This window comes from Aythya marila, assembly GCF_965140915.1.
Source record: "Aythya marila genome assembly, chromosome: 24".
NCBI classification, from domain to species: Eukaryota; Metazoa; Chordata; class Aves; order Anseriformes; family Anatidae; genus Aythya; species Aythya marila.
In genome coordinates, this window is record NC_139065.1 from 416,269 (window position 1) to 437,376 (window position 21,108).

Sequence of the window (21,108 nt, forward strand, 5' to 3'; positions counted from 1 at the left end):
TGCAGCCGATCCCTGCAAGGTTCCTGATCGAATGACGCAAGAACATCTAAGCACATATAAGCATGAACAATAAGCATGAACAAGCTGCAAAACACAAGGGAAACTTTTAACCTTGCAAAGAGACTTTAGGAAAGACACCACAGTGCACATAAATAAATGTCATCTTTATTTAACGAAATATAATTTATCAGTTAGGTTGACATCTGTCAATTCAGTTATAGGAACTATAAATAATTAAGACAGTCTTTTTCCTTGAATAAAAAGAGTAAACCAGGATTTTTCGCTTGCAGTCAGCTGTATGGTAGGCATGCATTTGAGTGCAACCGGTGGGAAAAGTTTTTGTCCATCAATATTCTGAAATTTTAAGTTAAATTCTTCCCTGATCTGTTCACCCCACCTTAAATTACACAGGCACCACCAGTCCCAGCAGCACGGCAGCTCTTCATCACCTCCAGGTCTCTACATCTTACAGGAGACCACGAGCAGTAGATTCTTCCTTGGGAACAAATCCTTTCCTGGGGAACTAAATAGCAATGCGACACACAAAAGACTGGTAGTTTCATATATTATATATATATATGTAAAAGCTTACGTGTTAATGGAAGGAAATCTCGTATCTATTCCTCAACATTAGGCAGAGAAATCAAATGAGCAGCAGAGGATACTCCAGAAGTCCCCGGGCTGAGACTTCAGTACGTGGGTGTGAGATATGATTGTTTGGTGCTTTGTTTGTTTGTTTTTTATTTAAAAAACAAAACAAAACAAAAAACACAGAGCCATGGCCAAATTAGACCTGTGAGAAGCCAAGTCACTAGGGTGAAGAGAACGAGGTTCAGAGCTGCTGCCACAAGCGATATGCTGCAAAGACGGAGAAGGGGAAAGCAAGCCCTGCATCAGCAAGGTAGACAGGGGAATAAAGGGGAATCTTTCAAAAACAACAACAACAACAACAACAACAACAAAGAAACAAACACTACTGCCTGCTCTTCTTAGGGTCTGAGAGCAGGCAGCCTGATGGGGCGAGGACCAGCTCTCTGCCTGCTGACCACTGCAGACAGCTAAGGCAGCAGAGAAGGGGGAACTCTGCGCTCACACATGAAGCACAAAAGGATTCTTCTGCAGCGCCCAGAGCAGGACTGCAGTGCTCCAGGCCTTCAGAGCTAACTAAAACAGGAGCTTTGCTGTTATTTCAGGATTGGGATGCTGAATGCTGTGGGCATCTCCCTAGAGTTTGAAAGGATGCTGGCAGCTCCCCAAGCTTTGGGTATCACTGAAGTTAGGTTCCATGGGATACTGTATTTTCCCCGTCCTTGACAGATGTTAAGAGCTTGCTCCCATGCACAGTTATGCATTCAATTTATGTTCATGCATTAGAGGCTGTTTAATAAAGCTGTCTGCTTCAGTGCATCATTTAAATGTGGTGTAACCGAGTGAAGTTTCCGAGTCAATAAGACCCGCTGACATCAAGCTGCACTCAGTTTACTGAATTGATTTATACCCAGATGGGAGAAGTAAAAAGCACCGAGTGCCAACAGCATTCAGGAGGACCATTTACAAGTACCTTGGTCACGCAGCCAGAACAGGTTTTCACTCACTACTGCACGAGAGTCCTTCCAGTCTGCACAAGCAGAGCAACAGAAGGTGCCTCAGCCGTCAGCCGGCTGAATGGCACAAAAAGGAGGTGGGAAAACCGAGCAGGGAACCCTGTGCTCACAGTGCTCGGCCAGTGCTCACGTGCTCCCAAGTCTGAAATGCCTCGGGCTCAGCAAGGGAAGGTGCTGAGTGACTTCTTCCCAGTTGCAACGGGCCCGTCAGCAGCACGCAGCAGCTGAAAGCAAGCCTTAATGCACAAAATAGGACCTATTTTTTCATCCACCCAAACAGAAAAGCCAACTGAACTGTGCAGACTGCCAGAACATTGCAGTGCCCACACCAGCACAAAGGAGAGGCTCGCACCCACCAGGGTTCCAGCAGATCTTCCCGCAGAGCACAGGCAAGAGGAAGGGGAGGAAGATGGATGGGAGAGCTCACAGCATCTTCGGGCAAAGCGCAGAGCACATCAGTTTGCGTGCAGCAGGAGCTGAAGCTTGGTGCACGAGCAGTTTGCAGTCTCCGAGATGCAGATGCTGCCAGATGGCTGGCAAAGGGAGCTTAAATCTGTCAGCAGAGAGCAGCCTGCTCACAGCCAGATCTCCGGGCTCTGCAGTCGCTCACTTTCCTTGTGGGCACACAGGAACGGGCATTTTGGCACGGAGGATGCTTCCTCTCTACCTTCACTAATCCCTCTACCAGAACCCTGTGTGCTTTGGAGGCCAGGCACAGGAGGGATTCAGAAAGCAAACAGGAGGGAGGAAGGTGACAGGGCAGAGAGGAAAGGAGGTAACTGCATGCCCTCGTCCACAAGGTGTACTCTGCTAGAAGGTGCCTGCTCAGTAAAATAAATCTGAACCTTACCTCCAACATCTGAGATGCTTATGAAGCAAAAAAACAACCTTCACCGCTAGTGACGTGGGCAGGGCAGGCTTCCTACACGTGTGATCTGAGGGGTATCTTCACTGTAACATTGCTTCAGACAACAGCTACAAAATTGCACTTGGTGATTGTCTCATTACACTTTTTTGTCCTTCCTAAAACTAGATTTATTTTCTGTACAAACTTGGCTTGAAATATAAACCACATAAAATTCCCATTGAAAATAATGAGAATCCAGTATCAAAGATGAAGTCTCGAGAGAGACTGGGGGGGGGGGGGGGAAGTAAAGGAAAGGAAGGTGGAAGAAAAACAACAAAATTGGTGGAGGAGGCGAGCTGTGAGATGGGGGAGGGGTGGCAGGGAGAGCTAGTCCCCCACATCAGAGTCCCGGTCACCGATGAGCCAGAGGATGTGAAAGCTGAGAGCAAGGAGACCCGTTCCGATCAGGTCCCCCAGCGCTGTCAAGTAGGGGATGGAGAAGTTGTCAGGATCGAGGTCCCTGCCCCACATCCAGTGCACCATCCAGTCGGCGATATACAGAAGAATGAGGACCTGGGAGGCAGGAAGAAAAGAGCCACGTCAGCCACAAAACCAGACCCTGCAGTCCCTCCATGGAGCTCCAGCTGGGGCTGCTCCAGCTGGGCAGGCCAGCCCTCAGCCCCAGCAGTGGAGCTGGTGGCACGTCCAAGCACCTTGCGGAGAGCTGCAGCCCAGGCACTCGATGCACTCTGTGTCCCCAAAGCAACAGGAGTACAGCACAGAGGATCCTTAGTGAACCTTAATGGGTCCTGGGCATGTTCCCTGCTTCTTTAACAGCCCCTACCCCATCCTTCTCAGCCTCACGTGTCACCACCAAATTTAGCTTAGAAGGGTTCTGACACCCAAACACCAGGAAGCCTACGTTTTGCATCTCAATTTTCAGATCTAACCAGAAAAAGCACAGAGATACAGGGCAAAAAGAGGGACTGAGAAGCACACCTTCTCTTGGGGAAGGACAGCAATATCTGAATTCCAGGAATAAAAGAGCAACTTCCCAGCAGCAGAAACCACCAGAGTGCAAAGTTCTACCTGCTTCAGCGCAGCGAGATCTGTCCCTGTGTCTAGAAGACACTAAAAGAAATCCACGCTGGATCTTCTCAAACTTTAGGTCTGGGACAAGCATCAGAAGTGGCCACAGGCCCTCAGCTCATGCCTCTGGTGGCTCCAGGGCTGGGAGGGCCTCGCTTAGAGCATGGCAGAGCTCAGGACCCAGCAGCCAGCACCGTGCCCCCCTGCAGCCCCAGTGCGCTCCAGCCTGCAGGCTGCTCACTGCAGCAGGTTCGCAGAGCGGCTGCGAGAGGAAGCCCCCTCTGAGTGCCCAAGGGCCCAGCAGGAGCCCACAGCCTAAATTTAGCCTCCTGGATGACAGCCCTCTGCCCTCGCCTCTGATGGATGCTCTGACTCACTTCCTCAAGCTGGCCTGGGTTGATTTTAGGGAACACTGAAACCAGGCGCAGCTTCCACAAGCAGAGGGAGCAAGCAGGGGGAGCAGAGCTGGGCTTTGCAGGAAGCTCCCCAACAATCTCCAACCAAATCTCTTCCTTCCCTCCAACACATGCAAACGGCTGCTGCGTTTCTGCAGCAGGAGCACCCTGCTCTGTGCCTCCCCCAGAACTACCCCACTGCTACGGGCTCACACGGCTTCTGGGGGGGGGCCAGGAGCCCGGTGCCAGCAGAGCTGCCAGGTCTCTGCCCTACACAGGGAGGCAGGCAAAGCCACAAGCTGCAGGGCTCCTGCAAAATCTCCATCCTGTTTTCTTCACCAGCAGTTTTAAAATTGCTAAAGCACCTTATGGAACAGATTAACACAGAGGAGGTGAACCCTTCTGCTGTCGAGAGGACTTAAAAAGGAAAAGAAAGACAAAAGAGAGATTCAAAACTTGCCAGGAATGGGAGGAAGGAAAAATTGCGTGTACAGGTATCAACAAAGAAGGATTTATTTAGCTTGATACCAGCTCATTTGACAAACAGTATTCTTGGCAAAGCTCTCTGCAGTACACGGACCTGTTACCTGGAGATAAATGTGCTGCTGAGAGCACGGCAGCACACACTCCAACCTGGCTGGCTGAACACAGAGATGGCACGGCCACGTCCCCTTCCAGCCTGAGCAGTTACAGAACTGGAGGGGCTTCGGCTTACCTGGAGAAGTGCAGCCGTCATGTAGAAGACTATGAAAATCAGGGTGAGCGTCGTGTGTCCTCCTTGCATGGAGCTGATGGTGTACAGGAAAACCAAGTGTCCAGGCACCACCAGGAGAAAGAGCACACGGGCAGAGCGGGAATTCACATCTGTCAGGAAACAGAGGTGGAGCTCAGGATTAAAAGCAGCTGGAGCACACAGCACCTCCGCAGCCTACCTGGGCTCCAGGGGAGAAGGCAGCACAACCGTGCTGTAATCCCAAGCAGACACCAGCGCACTGGGCTCATCCTTACACTCCAGATTTAGACTGGGAAACAGCACCCTGAGCGATGACCTAACTGTCAGGATGCTCGAGGACTTTTAGTGCCAAGCTTGGTAGGAGAGCTTAACTTTGCTCAGCTCAGTACCGAGCTGCCAAGGATTTAACATAAACATTGAATTTCCTCAGGGCTCTGTCCACACCTCGTCTGGTGATCAGTTTCCTGACGGATGACTGTAACTTTGGAGATCTCTTTCCCCTTCTGCTCCCCAGACCCTACGGATGACATGGCACATGTGAACAGAGCACCACGTAGCTCCCTTCGCAGGGACAGCTCTCTACCAGAAGGCCGGGGCCCAGGCTAGAGGGTATCAAACCTCCCCAGGGATTCCAGAGAGTAACCAGCTCTGCTCACGCAGGTCTGGGCTTTTCTCTGCTACACAACCACTCCAAGTAACGGAGCTCTGAAGAAGCCTTCGCAAGGGAGAAGTTCTGTAACTGCAGCTCCACAGGCCCAGCAGAGCTGCAATGCTCAAGCAGCCTCAAGGCAGGTTTTAGTGTCCTAGACATCTGGAAGAGATTGAGTGGGTGGGGGATTTACGGTATTAGGCAGTCAGGGCATAGGACTTCTGCACCATGTTTTCCTAATCCAGCAGGGCTACGTCCTCGCACACGGCAGCTTTGCTAAAGGTCTGACTGTCTCTAGAGGGCAGGCCAGGCCAGAAGACCAGCCAAGACCGTGAGCTGACAGCTGCCTCTGAGCAGATTTCAGCCACCATTTCCCCTACCAGTGCTGCAGTGACTGTCACAGATGAGTTCAGCCAGCCATTTGCAGCAGCTGCTGCTGGCAGAACTCAATAGATGTCAAGCCTCAACTTGAATACCTGAGCTGAAGAAAGTGCTGCAAGGGCTGGGACACTTCCGAGGGGCTGTTTCAGGGCTCTCTCCAGGCATCCCACTCATGTGCAGGTAAGTGGAGATGCGACTAGCCTGCACTGCCACCAGGTTGCCACCCACACCTGCAGATAAGGAGAGAGCAACCAAATTAGATCTCAAACCCACTTGAAAGTCATTTTCAATAGCCAGCACACCTGGAATTGCCAGGTGCTGAAATAACACAAGACAGTCTATTTTTGACCCAAATTCCACTTTTGCAGGATGTAAAGAGCTGAGACAAAGCACACTGTTCTGCAGTTTCCCCTTAGGCCCCCTAGAAAAGTACATGTAATTCTATTACTGCAGCTTTTATTGAAAGAAATACACGAAACAACAAAAAAAAGGACAAGTCAGCCACCAAAACAGACACAGGAAGTTTAAAGCTACTGTTTTTTGCGTGAGATGTAACAGAACTGGAACCCACTGGCACAAGATGCACTGCCACAGGACTAACTCCATTTATTGCAAGTCTGAAAACTATCACACAATGGAGTTCTCTTGATTCATTAGGCAGAAAGGAAGTCAAAGCTTCGTACCAGAAGAAACTAGATTTCCTGACTCTGAGTTGCAAAGTCAAGTCTTTATGTCACAAGGTGACCGCAAGGCACACATACTGGAACAGGGGTCTTCCATCAGCCAGGAGGAACCAAGAAATGAAGACAGTTCTTGTTGGGCCCCAGATCTAGAAAGCTTATCTTTTAGGTAACAGCTTCCCAGGCCAATTACACCTCTGGTGAAAGGCTGGCACCAGGGGGAGCCATGCTGCTGTAAAGCTTGGGTCTAAGCACTGTATCTCACTGGTGATCCGAGAGTCTCTAAACTACCCGAAACGAGGCTCAGAGGCCAAACTCACTGCTTGCCCAGATCTCCAAAAGCTGCAGTACCAGAGTCGAAAGAAACTCACCATTAATAACTGGTGTGAAGACAGCCATCCCAGCAAAGTTTGGATCTGAGACCGTTCTGTCCAAAATTAAACCGCCAACACTGCAAAGGGAAGATGGAAGAGGTCGGTGCTGAAATCTCACTGGCAGAGCGAACTGGAGAAGTAGGAGAGGTTCGGCTCTCTTCTTTTAGAATCCATCACAGGCAGACAGGCTGAAAGGGCTGGGGGAAAGGGCTCGTTATCTGCCTACGTCTGGGGGAGAAGAACTCTTCTGTGCCCCCTACCTGCTAATTGCCATCGCGATGATGACAGGCTCCCAGCCGGAGTACAGCACCTCCCGCGTCGCCGCGTTCTTCTTGGCAATGATGATCCAGATGGGCAGCAGAGCTATGAAGAAGGCGCACACCAGAGGATTCACGTATGCCTTGCTCTCTGAGGGGGAAATAAGCAGAGGCAGCAGGTCAGTGACACGTTTCTCCACCAATTCAGCTGAGCTTATCAGCGCTGCCTGCAGCCTGCTGCCACCTACGGAGTCAGACACACACAAACTAGACCACGCCAGCCTCGGTTCCACACGACCTGGCATTTCCTTCTTCTGATGCACCCTCAGGGGCTTTATCAACAGCTTCGAGTGAGACCTCTTTGGTTTCCTAATTGCTCATTCCCACTTCCCATTCCCAAGCAGGACCTCCCAGCATTGCTTCACCTTTGACTGAACCTGGCTGAGTCACATCCTCCGCATCCCAGCCGCCGGGGAAGGAAGGTGGAGGGGAGGGAGGAGGAAGTCTGGAGCGTGCAGCTGCAGCTCCGCACTGAGGACCCCCAGCTGGTGCTGACAGTACAAAGGATCCCATCCAGAGCTGCCTTCCCCCACTACTTCAGCCACGATCAAGCCCCTGGTGCTTGGAAGGAGGCAGCCTTTCCTTTAACACTTTACCTGGTAAGGAGGATGTATGCAGATCACTGCCAAGACTGTCTGCAGCTACAAGACAGTTAGAAGGTCCAATTCCTCCCCTTACCAGTTCTGACTAGGTTTTGCTAACTGGGATAGCTTCCAGGCCAGGCACCCTACACACCCCAAGAACCGTAAGGGTAAAGGAACAGGAACGGGGTGAATTGCAAGGGAGATGCTGCAGCACATGGAAGGACCAGGGAGACACAAAAGCCTTTTGTTGCTCCTCACCCAGCTCTTTGTACAAGCCCCAGCTGATTCCTGAAAGCAGAGCTAGGGTGATGAGATCCCCTAGGCTGGCAGCAATTGGTGTGGCTACATTATCGGGATTGATTCCCATCTTCCTGGATCCAATGATGACCCCAATCATGATCATACCTAGAGTGAAAAAGAGGAAGAAAACAGGATGATGGTAAGGAGAGCTCAGCATTTAAGGAAGAGGTGCATGGAGGGCGTACAGGATCTGCCTCTTACCCAGAACAAGAGAAGCAATGAAGGCAGTAGCCACGCTGCTGGCACAAAGCAGCACAGCATGGTCGAGGCTGAAGTGCCCATCTGGGATCCATCCAAATATCACCGCTGCGATTGAGGCCAGAAAGCCAACCACGGTAGCCTGAACCTGAAAATAAAAACCAGTCACCAAGGCAACTAGTGGGGAAAAATGGTCCCGGGGCAAAGAAAAAGAAGCACCACCTAGGATCGATTAGCACATCTCAGGTAGATTAGCACTCAGCAGGGAAATGCCAAGTTTCACCCTCAGGGCAAACTACCATGGTTCGGTGACTGTGGGACATGAAAGTGCCGTTTGTCTCCCCACTAGATGTACAATATTGACAGTCAATACCAAAGCCGAGGCATTTAAGCCTTCTGACACTTGTCCTAGTTGTGCTTACACCAGCTGCCACTATTCCCACTTTTCCTCCTTTCACATTCCCTTACCTGTATCAGCGCCATGTTCCCTGTTATCATCTTCCAGAGCTCTTTGGGTGTATCCATTTGGCCAATATTAGCCTGCAAGAAGACATCACAACATCATTAAGGATTTAAAAGACTGATGGTGATGGAATTCTGCACTTGGTAAGTGTCCGATTCCTGCCTTCTGTCTGTAGAGGTCTGTGCCAGGAGCAGGTGAGAGCAGCTGCCTCAAATCCTCACCCCTTATGGGAGAGCAATTCAGGAGAATTCAATAGAGCTTCTGATGAAAATCTTGCAAAAGCAACGTGATACACTTTGCCCTCCTGCAGGAACACGCACTGCTGCTTATTTACCCACTGAATTCACTTCAGGGGTGATAAAGCCAAGCCTGGCTCGGGCCCAGCTGGGTCATGGTGCCCCTCGGGTCAGGCAGCCAGGAGGGAACCTGGGGTGCAGCGACTCCCAGGTCAGCTATCTGAGTGCCCCCAGCTCCCATAAGGAGCAAGGCCAGAGGAGCATCACGTGGGCAGGGGGAGCTGGCAGCAGGATCTCCTGTTGGGGATAAAAGTTGAGTAAACAAGGCTAGTGCCACGTGGAGACCTACTGAGTAGCAGGAAGCAGCCATGGCACACGGGTCATCTGGCATCACTACAGGAGATGCTAATCAGAATAAGCAGAACAGACGGAAAAGCTTTAATTTCTTGGCCTACAGGCCAAAAACCAAACCAAAACAAAACAAAAAAAAACAACGACCAACCCAGCAGAATCACTGCAGGTTACTGGTCACTGCAGAACACAGGAGTTCTGTTCTCCCCAGCACTTTCTAGGTTCTTATAGAAGCTGGGAAGAATAGGCAGAGAGTACAGACCTGTATCCAACCTTGCAGAAGCAGCTGATGAACAAGAAGAGGAAACGAGCTTGTCACTATGAAATCATAATGGAGAGGCCCAAGAAATCTCAAGGGGCATTTGCACGGCAGTGTCAAACTTCTGCTAAGTGACAGAGCAGAAATTCCTGCCTCTCAGCTTTCATTTCTGCTCTCTGCAAAAAAAGCAGCCCGTGAGCAGCCAGTCCTTGTGCTCTCCTTGCCACACGTGCATCTGATCCACGCTTACCAGCACTGAGATGCACCCAGCTCTAGGTGGGTTCTGGTCAGTTTAGTGGAGAGAAAGAAGGAATGAGAAAAAAAAACACACCAAAACAACAAGAAGTTGGCTGTAGAGTAGCACTGAGTACATCCAGCAAGGAATTTGAGCTCCATATGAAGCCTGACCTCAGCATTCCTGCCACATGGCAATTAGGTTGGGATTAACATAACCTAACTGTAGTCACTGGCAACAGGATCTTAATCCCCTAACTAATGGGAGACTTTTGCTTCTGAACTGTGAAAGGAGCTTCTGAGGTGCCTTAATGCAGCCCTAATTGGAAACCCACAGCCTGAGAAGCCCTTCCAGATGCTTTCCTGCAGCGAGAGCACGAGGACACCGTAAAGTGCTGCTCAGAAGAGAGCCCGCTCCACACACCTGCACGTGGATCCCCCCATGCCAAGGAAAAAAGGAAAACCAGAGAGATTGCCCTGTCCCACCGCACACATACAAGGAGGTAGCGTGTGAGGCTACGAGATTGATAGAGGCAGAGCCTCCTTTACTGCCAGGGCTGAGGAAAGCAGAGGACGAAGCCTGGGCAGGCAGTCGAGCCGGGTGCTCTCTGTGCCAGTTTCCCGATGACCCTGCTGCAGTCACCAGAGCAGATGGGGAAAGATTTGCATTCCTCTGACTTGCTGTGCAGCCAGGATAGGCTCACTGCCCTGCAGAGCTGCCCCGGAGTTCCTCTGTGCCAGCCCCATAAGGGAATAAGATGGAGAAAGCCATGGCCACAGGAGCACTGCTGTCCCAGGAGAGCTGAGCACTCACCCTGATAAGCCTGTGCTCAGAAAGCTGGCCAAAGCCAAGGCCAAGAGGGAGAACGGCCTGTGTCTGGGTCAGCGAGGATCCTGACATGATCTGAACAATAGGGAACAACTAAAACAAAGGGATTTGTTTCCCAGAACGAAGGGGCAAACAAAGCTCAGCCTGCCACAAGCTGCAGCGCTTAGCCTCCGTCACTGTGAGCCCTGGCACAGGAGCACAGCAGCTTTGTGCTGCCCGGCAGCACCTGGAGGGAGGAGACCAGCACCGAGGGGGAGCAGCCAGAGCCTCCCAGGCAGCACAGCACCTCCAGAGACCAAGGGCCGGCTCCCAGGCGGTCCCCGCAGCACAAATCAGCAGGCAGGGGCTGGGGATGCTGGGGCCAGGCCAAGTGTTCCCAGGGAAGAGCTCTTTGCCTTCAGGGACTGCAGGGACAATCCCACACAGAGCCGGGAGGGCAGAGCATTCCAGTCCTGGAAGCAGTGCTGAGCAGAACACAATGCCCACTGCCACTGGGCTGCTGGAGAGCAAAGGGCCACAGCTGGCATCACCGCACCGCTCGAGATGGAGGAAAGATTCAGAACAATGAATATACAGAAACCTTTCCAACACTGCTGTGCTTTCTCCTGCAGCAACCAGAAGGGGAAGGCTGAGAAGGGAGCATGCTAAGAGGCAGCTCTCTGCTTGCTGCTGTCATCCATCCAGACAGTTCTCTAGCCCTGTTCCTTGGGGAATGCTCCCTGAGCAGCTCTCTCAGGCCAAGGCAGGCCAGCTCCTCTGCAATGCCAAGGGCAAGCCCAGCAGAGTTGAAAGCTTGGCAGCAGGTTGCTAACACCTTGGAGATGGAAGACACAACGCTGTACTCTCACCTTGGGAAGCACAGAAACATCAGGCTGCTGTGTTCAAGTAGGAGATGCTTTACAGAAGGCAGGAGCGTTATTGTGCCTGTTAGGAGAGGATGCCAGCGCTGCTCAGCTTCGGAGGAACTGCTGCGTTACAGAAGCAGCTAAACACAAAGCAGTTCATTTACTGCTGGGCTACCACAGCACTCTGAGGAGCTGAGAGCGCTTGTCCCCATTTCTCACAGGGAGCCCACTGTTTCACAGGAATCGGACTGAATTCCAGCAAGAGAAACGCCCCGCCGTGCCTCTCATCATCCTGGAGAGGCTGTCCATCCACCTGCTGTCCCTGCCAGGTCCCCTCCATTTCAGCCTCACCCATACAGCTCTCCCCAGGCTCTCTGATCTGCCAGCCCTGCTGAACCTGGCACGTTCTGGCCTGCTCTGTGTGCTCTGGGTGCGTGCCTGCACCCAGCTTCCTTGTGAACAACAGCAGGGCCAAGCACTCCGGATCCTGAACTGCCAAAGCCTTCTGCACCATGCCTCCAGGCTCACAAGCAGCCCTGATGAGGAAGTGACCTGTCAGCAAAGCTTAGGGACTACTGAGCCTTTAAATCTGATCAAATGGGACGGGAACAACTGGCTAGGAAGGTAAACTCCAGCCTCTGGTTTGTGTGGTTGCTCCCCATGCGCAGAGAGACTTCTGTTCGCCCACCCACCTGCCTCCCCCCGCACCGGGCGTCCCCTGGGTACTCACAGCAGTCGACAGGCGAGATGCCAGAGTCATCTCCAGGTTCCCCTTCAGGCCCAGCAGCGCAGGCACCAAGATGAACACCTCTGTCACATACTTGAAGACGTCCCAGTGCTGCAAGATTAAAAAACAGACAAAATAACCACAGGTGTTTGAAACCTCTGCTCTTGGTTGGTTGGCACCTGCTCCGCTGCCGCCTGCTTCCAACTCTGGTATTGCGCTTTCCAGCGATTTTACTGTTCCTGACATTTGTGTAGTAGCAAACACATGTTCCTGCTGAGCTTAAAAACAGGATCTGAGCCTGCAGCCTTCAGTTAAAAAATCCCCTGAAGCTTCCCCACTGACAAACCACTTATGTATGCAGGAGCCAAACCAGGGGGCGACGCGCAGGCTTTGCCCAATACACGCAGTTTTTGACAGAATAAAGCCCTGAAGTTTGGTCAGTCTCAGCCCAGAGTCATTCCCCACACATTCATCTTGTGGATACCTCGCCGAGCACGGCACCGCTGCTCCCTGATGCTGCCAGCTCCAAGAAGCAGCCCCCGGGGCTCAGTCCCTGCTTCCCTCACCCTGCACGTGCACCCCTCAGTCCTTGCTGCCCACCCTGCCTCTAGGATCAAGGCAGCCGTGGTTATTTAGAAAAAAAACAGAGTAACTGTAGGGTGAGCAACGCCACAGGAGAGCAGCCAGCTTCCCAGAAAACCCCAAACCACCCCAAAAACCTCACAACAGTGTTGGGAAAAAAAAAAAAAAAAACAAAAAAACAAAACGCGGGCTGCACGAGCGCCATTGCCTGATGCCTTACTGTCGTGCATATTTTGCAAGAAGGCATCCAAAATAGCTCCTGCTTCCCACACCGCCCGACTGGCACGCTCCTGAAAGGAAACCCAGCGCTGCTGGAAGGGCTCTGGGCAGCTGGCAGCGGCGCTGAGCACGTTGCAGGTCGGGGCTCCCGTTGCTGCCCCCCTGCTGACAGTGCCTGCGGCCGGCTCCTTCCCCCAAAGGATGCACGGTGCTGGCCGGGTGAGGAGCACGAGCAGCCAGCACCGTACAGCACGTAAAGGTCACTACCTGGTGACTAATGCCTTCCCGCGGGGAAGGGCTTGGGGTGTTTTGGTTTATTTTTCCACCCTTTGTGATGCTTGCTGTCGGCACCGGGACAGCAAGAGCCAACAAAGCCCAGTTTCCTGCTCGTGGTTTTGGCAACACCACGTCCAAGCTGCACTCACGGGGAGAACCATTTGAGAGAGCAGCACAGTCACAGGAGGCAGGGAAGCGCTTGAGAGGGATGAACTGGGACCATTTTCCCTAAAAAACTGCCTTCCACTCAATAAAAATCCCCGTAAAGCTGCTGACAGCCTGTAGGACAAGCTGACAACACTCTGCAGCCCCCAGGTGCACGGACAAAATCCTGCCCAGCTGTGAGACGGGCAGAGCCCACAGCCCCTGGCCCAAACACCTTGCACACAGGGAGCCTGGGGGCCCTCACTACAGCCAGAGGTGCTTCAAAAGGCTGAGGCTCAGCACAGCTACCTGACCAGACAGTGCAGAGATGCTTCATTTCAGCATCTGGTGCCGAGCAGGGCAGGAGGAAAATCAGTCTGAAATATTTCCTTCGACACAGCAGCGCGTCAGGCTGCGCTTCCTTTAAGGTCACACCTAGGAACAGCCGAGCTCTGCTCTCAGGCTCTATTTTTAGGCAGGCCTGGCAGGCACCACGGTTATTTTGCTGCTTGTCCTGGTGAATCCTTCGCTACAACTTCCCTTCGCAGTGTCACCAGAGGCACGGAGCGAAGGGAACGCTGTCAGCAGCCCGCCCGCAGCCTGGAAGCGCCGTGCGAAAGCTTCCTGGCTCCTTCTTCCTGCAGAGATATCGCAGAGGCAGGCCCAGGAGACAGCTAGCACGTGTCCACAGCCCTCCTGCACCTCGTCCCAACACGGGATTTGTGCGTTAACCTTTCCGGGAGGCTGAGCTGCGAGCTGCTGCCAGAAGCTGCTGTAACCGGAGCCTGCTAGAGCGGCTCCCCAAGCAAGACAGGGGTGTTCCTGCAGAAAGGGAAAAAAAAAAAAAAAAAAAAAAAAAAAAAAAGCAGCAGCCATCTTCAGGGAGGGAAAACAAGAGGATTTCTGCAGACATCAGCAGCTCGCTCGCTGCAAAGAGCAGGACCTGTGAGCTCCTGCCAACTTTTTTAAGATCAGATGTTATACAACGCCGGGCTGCGGGCACTTCGTGCCGCTCTGAGGGCTCCTGCCGAGCACAAAGCTCCCTGCAGAAACGAGTGCCCATGGATAGGAGGAGAACTACAGTGCATGGGGAAGACAAAAATGGGAAAGAGAAGGGGAAATATCAGATTGACTCCCCCCATAGCAGGCCTCTCTGAGGAGCATGGAAAGCTGTCCTCAGGGGCGAGGAGGGAGGGTGGCAGCCTGCAGGATCCCCCACAACTGCCCACGTGAAGGGGAACGGCTGGTTTTTGGCAGGAGGAGGCTCTTCACGTCCACTGCCACCCCCTGGCCTTCATGCAGAGGGAGCAGTGGCTGCAAGGCACCACGGTCAACTCTCTGCACCTCCACCTGCTCAGCCAGTGTCCCCCAGCACCCAGCTCGTCACAGCTTCTGGAAGAACCACCCAGTCCCAGGTGGTGTTTTGCCATTTCCTCCAGGCTCGCTGAGTTTCAGAGGCTTCACACCTGCAGGCTCCAGTACTTCCAGACCAACAGCTGCTTCTCAGCCCCCGTGGCGCAGCGCGGTCGCAGCAGGAGGGTGATTCAGGACAGCTCGGAGGGGAAGGAAGTGCCGGGGAGGCAGCAGGTTGGAGCAATCGCTGCCGTGGCAGCTCTGCTCACTGTGTTCCTCTCCTGCAAACGCTCAGAAAGCCGTCACACCCCAAAGAGGAGAGCAGGAGAACCAGAGCCCCATGCACCATGGGGAGGAAGCGAGGAGAGGCCAAGAGAGGCTGGTGAGAAGCCCTGCAAGGCTCCTCCAGGCCTGGCACTGGGGCAGCTCGACCACAGCCTTCAGCGGGGATGCAGCGAGCTGCCACAGGTCTGAGGAAGCAGCCTTCTGCCTCGGAGGACAGCGGCGGAGGCAGGGAGGATGGGAAGCCACAGCTGGGCAGAGGAGGAAGGGGCCAGGAGCCCGCAGTCAGCATCCCCTGCTGGTCTCAGGGGACGCCACCACCAGAGGTGGCCGAGCAGGGGAGGTGAGCAGACTGCCTCCTGCACGTTCAGTACCAGCCAAAGCATCTCCAGGGAGCAGGCAGAGGCTGGAAAACAACCACCAGGGCTCTGCTGGGAGAGGGGAGCGTGCCAGCAGCGCTCTGCCCTGCACAGCAGGCAGGTGGCACGCTTGGATGTCACCAGCCCGGAGGTCTCCAATCCCAGAGGGAGCAGAGGCAAATTCCCCGGGACACATCAACGGCTCAGCATGGCCAAAGGCCAGTTTTCACGCTGGGGAGGCTAATTACAGCTGGCCGATTAGTCTGCTTGTCTAAAGCAGAGGAAATTAGGGGTATGGAGCTCTCCCTCCATCCCAATCCTTGGCTACATCCAACTCCTCCCTGCCCCAGCTCCTCCCTCCTTTCACCCAAGGCTCTGAACCTCTGGGGAGCCCCTCACCGAGCGCAGCCCCAAACTCTGCAGGCAGGCAAGCCGAGACCACACGTTTCCCTTCCCCCTGTTCCCCCCCGGCATTTAGATGCCTCATTTAATCCCAAGGCTAAAGGGAGTTAAAGGAGTTGGCAGGACACGCTGCATAGCCACATGCTGAGCTGCTGTGGAACAGAGGAATTATGAAGCTTTATTTCTAATGGCCATGAATAGAGAACACAGCAGTACGCCACCGCATCCCACCCCTGCCCCTCTCCTCCCCAGCCAGGAGGGCTGTTCCCTCTCCAGGACAGACTTCAGGCTGGGTACAAACCACCAGAAGAGCCACACAGGAGTTTATGGGGAGCTTGCAGAGGAAAACCCGTTTGAAACGCCTTTCAGAAAGTTATTCCAGTAAATCTGTCTCTCCCCTGGATTAGTTTAGCCCAGCCAGCCCTTCCTGTTTTGAGTCACAGCTCAAACCTCACAACTCTCTCAATAGGTTGCATCAAGAGAAACCAGAAGGATGACCAGCGTGCAAAGGCATGCAGGGAAGAGCCAACGGGGGCAATAAAGGAAAATAAACGTCTGCCCAACCACCCGTGCTTACAGAGAGATGCCCAGAGCCCCACGGGCACAGCTCGGCTGCAGATGATACTCGCTGCCAGCAGCACGGGCGAGTGGCTGCTGTTAGAGCCCCACTGCAGGGGCTTGCTTATGGCACGCAGGTGAACGGGGGAGCAGCAAGCAGAGCGTTTTTGGCTGATGACAGCTCCAACGTGCCTGCCTCCATCCAAACAGTTCTAGAAAGCCACACTGCACAGTCGAGAGCTGCCTCACTGCTTTGGCTGGGCCTCGAGACAAGGAGCTCTGCCCTGCCTGTCCCTCGGGGCAAGGCAGAAGGGGTTGAGGGCCCATCAGCTGCCAGAGACCCCTGCTTGGGAAACCACTGCTAGAGACAGCACAGGAGCCAGTCTGCTAAGTCACGTTTCTAACACAAATCTAAGCCAGCTGTGTGGTTCCCATAGTGCCACCCACCTCGAAAGACCTAAGAGAGATCTGCCTGATAACGCAACAGTTTACAGCCAGAGGTAACAGCCAGTTCCCTGGCCGGCCTTTCCCAAAGATCAGCTCCACGCAGCTCTCAGGAAGAATAAATAATCCCGTTGGCACAACTGCTTCGAGCCCACGAGGAGGCAGAGCAGGGGCTGCTCAGCCAGCCCTCAGAGCACCCTGCACACGCTGCAACAGGGGAATCGTTGACCTGGCTGGCACCAGCTCCGTGTGCTGGACCAGTACAGCAAACATTGCAGTGAGGGGAAAGGGGACGTGCAGAGCTAGCCACCAGCGCTGGGACGCCCACGGGCACCGCCAGGGGACGATGACCGCTTCGTTCCCAGCAGCGATGCGTGGAGCAGTCTCAGTTCCAGGCAGGGGATCTGGCTGCACTTCTGTGACCTCCTCCGAGCTGGAGCAGGGCAGCAGCGGTGCAGGGGTCCCCGCAGCCCCTCCTCCCCTCGCTCCAGACACCACCAAGATCCCCTCCTACCCCAACCAGCACACAAGGAAACACGCTGCTTCCCCTTGGAGCTGCCAATTAGCCCTGGCATTTGAGTATCCCCTGGCTCGGGAGCAAGCTGTGATCTATAGAGATGGGACTCGGAGCCCAGCATCGTACCGGGGAGGCACCTGTCCTACCTGCACGATGTCCAGCACCATTCCAGCGGCAACTGTCCCAAAGCCTGCCAGGAGGAACGGAAAGAGGACTTGCAGCCCGATGGAAAACGAGGTCTCCTTGAGCGGCGAGGCTGGCTCAGGACCTCTGTCTGTGCTGGTGTCATCGCTTTCGTTGCTCTGGCTGCCGTTTTCCAGCAGGGCGTCTTCTTCTCGCACCCCTTTAGCATTGGCACGGGACTCCAGCACCACCACTTCCACCCCGACACCGTCAGGTCCCAGGAAATCCGAGGGCTCCACCAGCTGCCCTCGGTCTGGACTGGCAAGGCAGTTCATGGGCACCGTGGGGAGCACGGCCCCGTTGGCCTGGTGGGTCTCCTTCTGCTCCGGCTTGGAAGACATCCTGCACAGAGGCTCTCCTGACCCTCGGCTCGGTGGGCCTACAGCCAGCAGCTGCTCCAGGAGAGATCTTTGGCCAGGGCCTTACACAAATGGCCCTTCCAGCATCTAGAGGCCACCTCTGCTAGCCCGGCTCGCCCGCCTTTGAGTGCAGAGACTGCTCCCGCAGCAGAGATCCCCATCAAGCAAAGTCCAGGAACGGGGGACACCAACGACTGAGCTAGCAGAGAGCGCAGGAGGAGCTGGGAGCTACAGCAGGCTCACTGCAGGGCCCCTTCCCTCCAGCACCGTGCGGGGCAGCAGCCACCGAGATGGGATCCAAGCTCCTCTTCTCCGACGCGTGACCCTTTAGCACGTCTTTCTCCAGGCCTTCTTCCAGCACACTGCTGTGACGGGGCACACAAGGCAGAGAGGAAAACTGATGAAATAAAGACCGCTGAGGAAAATGGAAGCTTAGAGGAACCAGAGGGTAGATACAAGAGGGACTGGCTTTCAGAGCTGAAGTTCCCCCAGTCCAGAAGAGCTCTTCTTGCTACCAGGGCTCTGTTAGTTTCCCCGGCAGCACGTTTCCTATGCAGGACTTGAGTCTGGAGGCTCCTGGGGGCCTCTGCTCCGTTTCAGCCTGTTCTGTGCTCGCTGCCAGAACAGGCAGCACAACCAGCAAGCTCCAAGTGTCACAGCCGCCCTCCTCTTCCAGAAGGATTTCTCACCTTACAGCGCGAGGCGAGAGCAGCTCTTATTTAAAGTAACAGCGAGCCCCCAGTTAAGGTTACTCACTGCGCCGAGCAGGCTGCGGGGCAGGAGCTGGCACCGGGACAGCCTCGGAGCTAACATCCCTCTGCGTTAGCCGGTCTTTCACCTGAAACACAGGGGGAAAACGCTCTGCTGGGCTCTGCGGCTCTGCGCACACCGCCCCGTCCGTCCCCCCGCGCTCCCCTTCAGCACGCGACACGTCGGCAGCCGCGCCGCTGCCCGGGCCTCCTCTCGCAGCCCCGGTAGGCACCGGGAGGGGGCCGCGATGCGGTGCCGGGGGCCGAAATCCCCCCGGGGACAACGGGCACGGCCCGGAGCTCCCCGCCCGGCCCGGCCGCCGCAGCCCCGGCAGAACCCCGCGCACCGCCGGGCAGCGGGGACGAGCAGCCCCCGGTTACCGCAACCGGGAGCGGCGGCGGCCCCGGGGAGCGCTGCCCAGCCCAGCGCTCAGCCCTCCGGGCCGGGACTGCCCCGTGCCGCGTCCTGCAGCCCGCCCGGTGCCCCCCGGTCCCCCCGGTGCCCGTCCCGCACCCGCCGCCGGCTCCACTCCGCTCCCGCGCCGCGGCGCGCCCTGACATCACCGCCCGCCACTGCTGGCCCCGCCCCCGCGCGCCGCGCGGCGCCCCCATTGGTCCGGGCGGGAGTGGCGTCACGCGCGGCACCGCCCCCCCCTCCCGGCGCCGCTGCCCGCGCAGAGGGGAGGGAACGCCCGGGGGGGTGGGCGGGGAGTAAGGGGGCGGGGCTTAGATGGGCGTGGCCAGGGACGGGCGGGGCCCGCGTGGGCGGGGCCACGGCGCGCGCTGTCCCGCCAAGCGGGGGCTGCGAATGAATGGGGGCGGCTCCCCGAGCCCCGCTCCCCGCTGGGTCCCGCTGAGCTGCGGCTCGAGCAAAGCGGCACGGAGGCGGCTGGGACGAAGCCGCTAGGGCCCGCCCGCATCCTCAGGCCCTAAAAGCTCCGGGATGAGGCTCCCCTCTGAACGCTGAGCTCCCGGGGCAGGCAGCAGCGCTGCTGCTTTCACCGCGCTGCAGGAACCGCTGGAAGTGCGCCGGGTTTTGGACCTGGCTGCTGCTGCCCGGGCCACTGAATCCACTGTTTGAAAGGATAACGAGCATTGGCATTAATTTAACCTTCGTGACCTCCTGATGAGGCACTGACAAAAAGACACAGAGGAGAACTTGGGCCATCCAGAGCTGGTGTCTTAACTAAAGCGGCAGCACAGTTCCACAGCCCTGGAGTGGGTGGGAGTGCAGCCCCAAATCCTGCCTCCAAGCCTAGCCTCTGTTTTCCTTTGTCCAAGCAAACCTGGTCCCTGAGGCTCTTTCCACCTTCATCTTTCCTTCCTGACTTGGAAAATCCACACCTCCCCCGGAGCAGCCGTTCTTTCCCCACCCCCATGCAAACAAGGCCCACCAAAATGTGACCTTGTTGATTAACACTCGGCCAGCTGCGCGCTCAGGAAGTGGAAGCGCGAAGACAAAAGCCGCATGAGACAAGAAAACAGAAATAGATAAAATCCCCAGCAGCTAGCTGACACGCAGAGATCAGAAAGGCAGGGGATGAAAGGGCAGGAAATGGGTTTCCAGTTGCGGGGCAGCAGGTACCAAAGGTAACGAGTCCTTGGAAAGGAAACAACTCACCACGGAGCTGCAGCAGGTCATGGAACCGCGTGCCCGTGTGCTTTCCAGCAGCCACATGGCTTTAGCACTGCCAAGCTGTCACACAGCACAGTTTTGGCCTAGAAAGCCCAAAGGTGTATGGCATAATTTTCTCCTTTTCATACAAGGATCGAGCAAAATGAAGTGATTTGGCCAAAGTCATTCAAAGTAAAAACCTATCACAGAGTTTGAGTGTCCTAAGAGCTCCTGACCCTCTGCTGTCTGTTCTAGCTCCACCACTGTCAGCTCCTAAAGCCAATTTGAATCGAGTCCCAGCCACCTCTCACCAAGGACTCCAGGGGAACCCAGTTCTTAACTTCTTGTAACCAGGAATCTCAACACAGAAACTGAGACCAAGTAGTTGTGGATAACGACCTACCCCTACAGAGGTCAGTCCTAAGCAAAGCAGTTCAGGAAGGCAGGCGACATCAGAAGCTGACCCTAATCTGTTCCTGATCTGGGAGCCACAGAGTTCTGTTTTACCAGCCTGGAAGCAAACAAAACCCACCACCATCCTTTTTCCGCAGGCCCAAATGCTCACCTCTCGCAGCTGCATTCATGTGTCACCCACGCGCTGTGTCTGCTGCAGCAAACACAGCTCATCCCCAGTCAGGTACGTCCCTAGGGTTTGTTTTTTTGCCACGTGAGAGCACCTGACAGAGGGGAGCTGGAAGTGCTCGCTTCCTGCGTTCGGGAGGCCAGCGGTTCCTGTGTCAACAGCTGCTGCCCCAGCGGCAGCACGGACACCTGCCACGGAGGGACTGAGGCCATGCCTCGCACTGCTGCAGTGCTCCGGACGTAAGCTGTAAGCTCATCTGCATTCTGGGCTCAGGCCAAAAAAAGGACTCACACCACAGGGCTGCTGGGGTGGATCGAGGAGACTCACCTCAACTCCCCACGACATCCTGCTCCACAAAGATCCTGTCGCTTCCCAAAAGATGAGACAC

The 21,108-nt window shown here is 55.0% G+C and overlaps 1 protein-coding gene across 5 annotated transcripts; it reads right to left on the reverse strand.

Annotated features, from left to right (window-relative positions):
* Positions 1–125: 125 nt before the first annotated feature.
* Positions 126–19,055, reverse strand: SLC41A1 (solute carrier family 41 member 1). 5 transcript variants are annotated; one of them, XM_082778693.1, is made up of 11 exons: positions 19,037–19,055; positions 17,378–18,611; positions 12,099–12,206; positions 8,620–8,691; positions 8,155–8,299; positions 7,912–8,058; positions 7,013–7,160; positions 6,750–6,829; positions 5,794–5,928; positions 4,651–4,799; positions 126–3,024 (listed from the first exon to the last, which is right to left on the reverse strand). In XM_082778693.1, the coding sequence occupies exons 2-11, from the start codon at positions 17,753–17,755 to the stop codon at positions 2,839–2,841; spliced, it is 1,548 nt and encodes a 515-aa protein (XP_082634819.1). In that variant the 5' UTR covers positions 17,756–18,611; positions 19,037–19,055; the 3' UTR covers positions 126–2,838. The 5 variants fall into 5 exon arrangements, with proteins under 5 accessions (XP_082634819.1, XP_082634823.1, XP_082634821.1 ...); XM_082778697.1 differs by lacking the exon at positions 19,037–19,055 and having other exon boundaries at positions 17,378–18,135; positions 18,530–18,941; XM_082778695.1 differs by lacking the exon at positions 19,037–19,055 and having other exon boundaries at positions 17,378–18,138; positions 18,530–18,941.
* Between the last annotated feature and the right edge of the window lie 2,053 nt (positions 19,056–21,108).

Excerpts from the sequence above, each read along its gene's own strand:
- SLC41A1 (XM_082778693.1), bottom strand. The coding sequence starts at position 17,755 with ATGTCTTCCAAGCCGGAGCAGAAGGAGACCCACCAGGCCAACGGGGCC. Across the intron at positions 8,692-12,098 it reads CATCTCGCCTGTCGACTGCT|GCTAATATTGGCCAAATGGA; the intron begins GTGAGTACCCAG and ends GTCTTCTTGCAG. Across the intron at positions 5,929-6,749 it reads CTTCACACCAGTTATTAATG|GTGTGGGTGGCAACCTGGTG; the intron begins GTGAGTTTCTTT and ends CCTTATCTGCAG.